General features: G+C 50.1%; 1 protein-coding gene across 1 annotated transcript; it reads right to left on the reverse strand.

Annotated features, from left to right (window-relative positions):
- Positions 1-334: 334 nt before the first annotated feature.
- On the reverse strand, positions 335-2,571 carry LOC123130965 (wiskott-Aldrich syndrome protein homolog 1). Its single transcript, XM_044550748.1, has 2 exons — positions 1,627-2,571; positions 335-869 (listed from the first exon to the last, which is right to left on the reverse strand). The coding sequence occupies exons 1-2, from the start codon at positions 2,431-2,433 to the stop codon at positions 591-593; spliced, it is 1,086 nt and encodes a 361-aa protein (XP_044406683.1). The 5' UTR covers positions 2,434-2,571; the 3' UTR covers positions 335-590.
- Between the last annotated feature and the right edge of the window lie 2,826 nt (positions 2,572-5,397).

Raw genomic sequence — 5,397 nt, forward strand, 5'->3', positions numbered from 1 at the left:
AATCCTTCTGATCTGAAATTCATGAATTGAGCTCTCAAGAGCTCCCGTAATTTCTCCAAAGTCACTTTATACAAAGTTTAAATAGGAAAAGCCGCATTCATATCATAGTTGGTGCAGGTGCAACAATGCAACTATATCACTCTTCTATTGCAACAATTTCAAAACAGAGTAATGTAGTAACTTGAAGACTCAGTGCGCTTACCAAAGAACGATAGATTTTCGCCTGCCGTTTTCCTTATAAAAATCTAGATAGGTTACCAAATCAGTAATATTAACAAATAGTCATAGAAAGCAGCAATCATCCAGCAAGGCTATAAAGCAGGAAACGAACATGAAACCAACGAAACTAGATTATCCACACGTTTCAGAAATAACAACATAAGCTAAATCACTGCACATGAGTAACCAAATCACTATATTCCAGTCTGAACTGAGGACAATGTCAGATATGAACTTATGCCTACTTGGTAAGCATTTCACAATCTCTCCTAGTTCAACTCCGGGAAGCATTCCCCCCTACACAAACAGTAGCATAAGCACCTGCAAGTCCTCGAACACTCATCAGCGATTCTTGAGCAAATCCTTGGCCTTCAGAGCATGTGAGGGTGGCAACAAATGGCATGAATGCCAATGTCGTGTCCGTTAGTTGCCACCAAAAGGCAACCCTTACTTCTGCATTTCACAAGACGCCCCTTGTGAAATGCTTTATTGTGACGTTTGATATCACCCTGATCATTCTGCATAGTCACTAGTTTTTGGCGACGCTCCAAGTAACAGATCAGACAGTATATCTTGTCGCCTTTCAGCTTTGACATCTCCTCCCAGAACTGTAGGTGAAGGGATCGCTCCTTTTCCCTGTCGTCCAGTTCCTTCATGGATCAGAAAAGAAGTGACAAGGAAGATTACAATAGGATTCCAGATGCATCAAATTAGCTCCAATAAAAAGTAAGGACAAGACAACCAGCATTATTACTGGACAAGCAAATTGGAACAAAATTGAATTATGAGGGAGCAGGAATTGCATGCGACATAGTTTCTCTCATTCACCCACAGAAGTTCCATTGCCTAAGCAATTAATTATTATTATTTTAGCAAAAGAGAGTCTTTCCCTCTCCAATTTCATATAAAGAAACTAAGGCTACTGATCGCAATTAATTATTGTTACCTCATAAAGAATCCAGCAACTAAAAATTAGGCAGAATCACCTATTTGCAAATGGCATAAGTGGAATTGTTGCTTAAGTTGTGCAAATTAGGGTGATTATGCAACCATCATCCTAGTCCGAAGCATAAAAAAGTGGGATCATCAAAACTTGCAAGAGACACAATCTCCCATTTGCAAAGTACATGAGGTGTATTTGTTGCCTAAATTCTGCAAATTAGGTGATCATGGAATCATGATCCCAATACGAATCCTAAAACAGTGGGGTCACCAGAACTCACAAAGTGATAATTATCAGGATATAAAAGAAGAGCAAGCAACAATTCCAGAAGAGAGAGGGGGATCTTCAATTACTCGAGGTACACCATCAATGCATCGAACCTAAACTGAATCTAATAGCAAATGAACAGCACTTGAAAACAAAACAGCACATGACAAGGCAAAAAAACAGTTCAGAATTTGCACCTGAGGGATGATGGAAGAAGGGGACGCAGCAGGGCCGCTGCCCGTGGCAGCAGGTGCAGGGGACGAAGCTGGGCCTCTGGCCGTGGCAGCAGGGACGCTGGGAGCAAGTGCAGGAGACGAAGCTGGGATACTGGCCGTGGCAGGAGGCCTCACCCGGGCTGCGAGCGGAATACGGCGGCTCGGAGGAGGAGGAGCGGGGCGAGCATGGTGCCGAAACCAGCCCCTCGGCGGGCCACGACGCGGAGCAGGTGGCGAGGCAACAGGGCCGAGGGCGGCCTGGGCATTCCCCCGCTTCCTCTTCTTGCCCACGACTAGGGTAAAGCCACCGTCATCTTCCAGCTTCCCGCCGGTGGCTGGGGCCACCGACGCGGGGCCCGTCGGGGCGGCAGCCGCCGAGTGGAGGATGATGCCATTGGTGGCCCGGAGGAAGCCGTCCGGTGGGGTAGGGTCCTCGGAGGAGAGCGGCGCCCCGTCGAGGACGATGGTGCTGGTGCGGGAGAGGGCGCCGCGTGTCGGCGTGAGGCCCTCGGCCTCGGCCTCGGCGGCGAGAGGCGCGGGAGGGAGGAGCGCCGCGTCGGTGGCTGCGAGGGTGCCGAGTGGCGGCATTAGGTCCTCTGTGGCGATAGGCGCGGGGTGGATGAGGACTGCTTCGGCGGCGGCGCGGTTGACTCGTCGGCGCCGCCGTTTCTTGGCTTCTTTGTTTCCCCCCGCCGTCACCGCCCAGAACGCTCTCTGGCGCAGGGCAGAGAACAGACGGCGCAGGAAATCGACTAGCCAAGCGCGCGTCGCGCCTCCGGGAAGCTTCATGGCGGCGGTGCGAGGAGGCGGAAGGGAAGCCGGGCAGGGGGGCGCGGAGGCGGAGCTGACGCCGAGGGGGAGGGGGAAAGGCCGTTGGTTTTCCTTTTTTTTTTCTGGAGCTGGCCGTTGGTTTCTTTGCGAGCGAGGGCCGAGGGGATCACAGGAGGGGGAGAAGGGGGGTTTTATAAAGTAGGGTGGAGTTCGGAATTGTACGCTTAAGGTGAACTTTTTTTTTCCGGGTGTCAAGACAGTATAAAGAACACTATATAAGTAAAAAATTACATACAGGTCCGTAAACCACCTTGCGACGTCTACAAGCACTAGGGCAAGCCGAAGAAGCGTCGCCGTCATCGCCCCTCCATCACCGGAACTAGGCAAACCTTATTATAGTAGACAGTCGCGATGTCATCGTGCTAAGGTCCAATAGGACCGGCGTGCCAAAACAGCAGCCGCCGTCGATGAAGAGAAGCGTAGACCGGAAGGATCAGACTAAAAACACAAGAACACATACGAACGAATACCGAATCCAAGTGGATCCACTGAAGACAAACGCCGACTGAATCCCGTGAGATCTGTTGAAGACAAATCTCCACATGCCCTCTGAAGATGCTAGACGCACCACTAGAACAAGGACTAGACTGGGAGAACCTTATTCCAATTTCAGGGAGTCGTCTTCCTAAAAATGACACAAACCTTAACGAACATAAAAAAACACCTAAAAACAAAGTAGGAACCTTTCCGCGGGCAAGGGCCGAGATCCACTACGCCTTCATGGTCTAAGACCACAGATGACGAAACCGATCTGCGGCGGTGCTAGCGGGAGGCGTGGATTCCTAACCACCCTCGTGCGACCGCATGAGCCGAAAGAAATTTTTATTTTACTTTCAATGTTGTATGGCGCTGAGTGTTGGCCGACTAAAAGGCGACATGTTCAACAGTTAGGTGTGGCGGAGATGCGTATGTTGAGATGGATGTGTGGCCACACGAGGAAGGATCAAGTCCGGAATGATGATATACGAGATAGAGTTGGGGTAGCACCAATTGAAGAGAAGCTTGTCCAACATCGTCTGAGATGGTTTGGGCATATTCAGCGCAGGCCTCCAGAAGCTCCGGTGCATAGTGGACGGCTAAAGCGTGCGGAGAATGTCAAGAGAGGGCGGGGTAGACCGAATTTGACATGGGAGGAGTTCGTTAAGAGAGACCTGAAGGATTGGAGTATCACCAAAGAGCTAGCTATGGACAGGGGTGCGTGGAAGCTTGCTATCCATGTGCCAGAGCCATGAGTTGGTTGCGAGATCTTATGGGTTTCACCTCTATCCTACCCCAACTTGTTTAGGACTAAAGGCTTTGTTGTTGTTGTTTGTTGTTGCTAAGAAGAGTAAAATGCATCTACTCTCCTTGAACTTTCACCCAAATTTCACTTCAGTCACTGTATTGTTAAAATACGGTCACTACGAGCATGTACAATGGGACGTGATTGTACGACAACCGGTTGCCGTATTGCGCTCGTAAGAAGGGAGTTCACTAGGTCGGAAGGCGCTTAGCAGGGTAGATACGTTTTTCGCGAAAACCTAAACAGCTCTGGCGATTAGGGTTTCGGCGAACTAGACGGCGCTCACAGGACTAAAACCGGCGGTGTGCACCGGAGACTCCGCGGGAAGATGGCAACATCTTCTCGCGGAGATGGTCGGGCTTCGGACCCAGCCTCTCCCCGGACGGCTAGGACTCAGCTCGAAGAGGAACTTGGAAAACTTGGGATCACCGACGAGGAAGTGACTCCGCTGGTGGTCGACGACATGGATGAAGGCAAACCGGAGAAGTGGCTTTTGGCGGGGAGGGTTTTGCATCGACACCTCCTACACATCCAGACCATAACCAATGCGCTTCGGCCGGCTTGGGGAAACCCTAGAGGATGCAATACTGAATATACCACTATGGCACGGTGGAGGAGATGACTTTCTTGCGTGGGCACATGAGAAATCTGGTAACTACAGTGTGAAATCAGCGTACCGAGCTTTGATGAACCGCAACGAGCAACAAGCTCTAGGCGAAGGGCCCGGCACCGGAACTTCAGTGGATCAAACACATATGTGGAAAGCACTTTGGTCTCTCAAAGTTGTCCCCAAGGTACGTGTCTTCTGGTGGCGTGTCATGCGTGGCATTCTACCTGACGAGAAGACGCTACATTATAGACATATTCGAGATGTCAGTTTATGCAAACTCTGTCAAGCACATGAGGAAGACCTTGAACATGCATTAATTTACTGTTCGCATGCGAGACAGTTCTGGGACGAAGCACGCCTTGTTTTGGACATCAAGCTACCGTGACTGCATCCGTCTTCATGGGCTGGCGATATCTTATGTGGGTCTATGTTCACCGACAAGGAGCGAGCAACGATAATCACTATAATGTGGTCCATCTGGAGTTCTCGCAATAGATGGACGCATGACGGTGAGAAGTACGATCCGGTGAACTCCATCAAACTCTCTAGAGAGGCCTTGGCCTTACTTGATGTACCTAAACAGCAAGCTGCAATGCTATCGGGACATGGTTGGCGACCACCTGAATCAGATCAGGTAAAGATCAACACCGATGCAGCTGTGCAGTTCGCAGAGGAGAAAAGCGGAGCAGGGGGTGTCGCCCGCTCCCAGACATCACTGATGGGCGCCTGGTGCAAGCCCCATCTTGGGGTCACTGATCCTATGATCGCCGAGGCGCTAGCCCTACGGGATGGAGTAATCTTCGCAAATCTGAGAGGCTATGCCAATGTGATTATGGAGACCGACAGTCTGGAGATTGTGAATCTCTGGAACACTCACCGCAACAGTCGCTCTATTGTGGCACCAGTTTTCTTTGAAATTGATGAGCTAGCGGATATTTTTCATTCTTTTGTAATTCAGCATGTTAGTAGATCTGCAAACGGTCCAACACACTTGTGTGCCCAGCGTGCATGTAATGTGTCTGTAACCAAG

The sequence above is a fragment of the Triticum aestivum genome, chromosome 6A, assembly GCF_018294505.1.
Source record: "Triticum aestivum cultivar Chinese Spring chromosome 6A, IWGSC CS RefSeq v2.1, whole genome shotgun sequence".
Lineage (NCBI taxonomy): Eukaryota > Viridiplantae > Streptophyta > Magnoliopsida > Poales > Poaceae > Triticum > Triticum aestivum.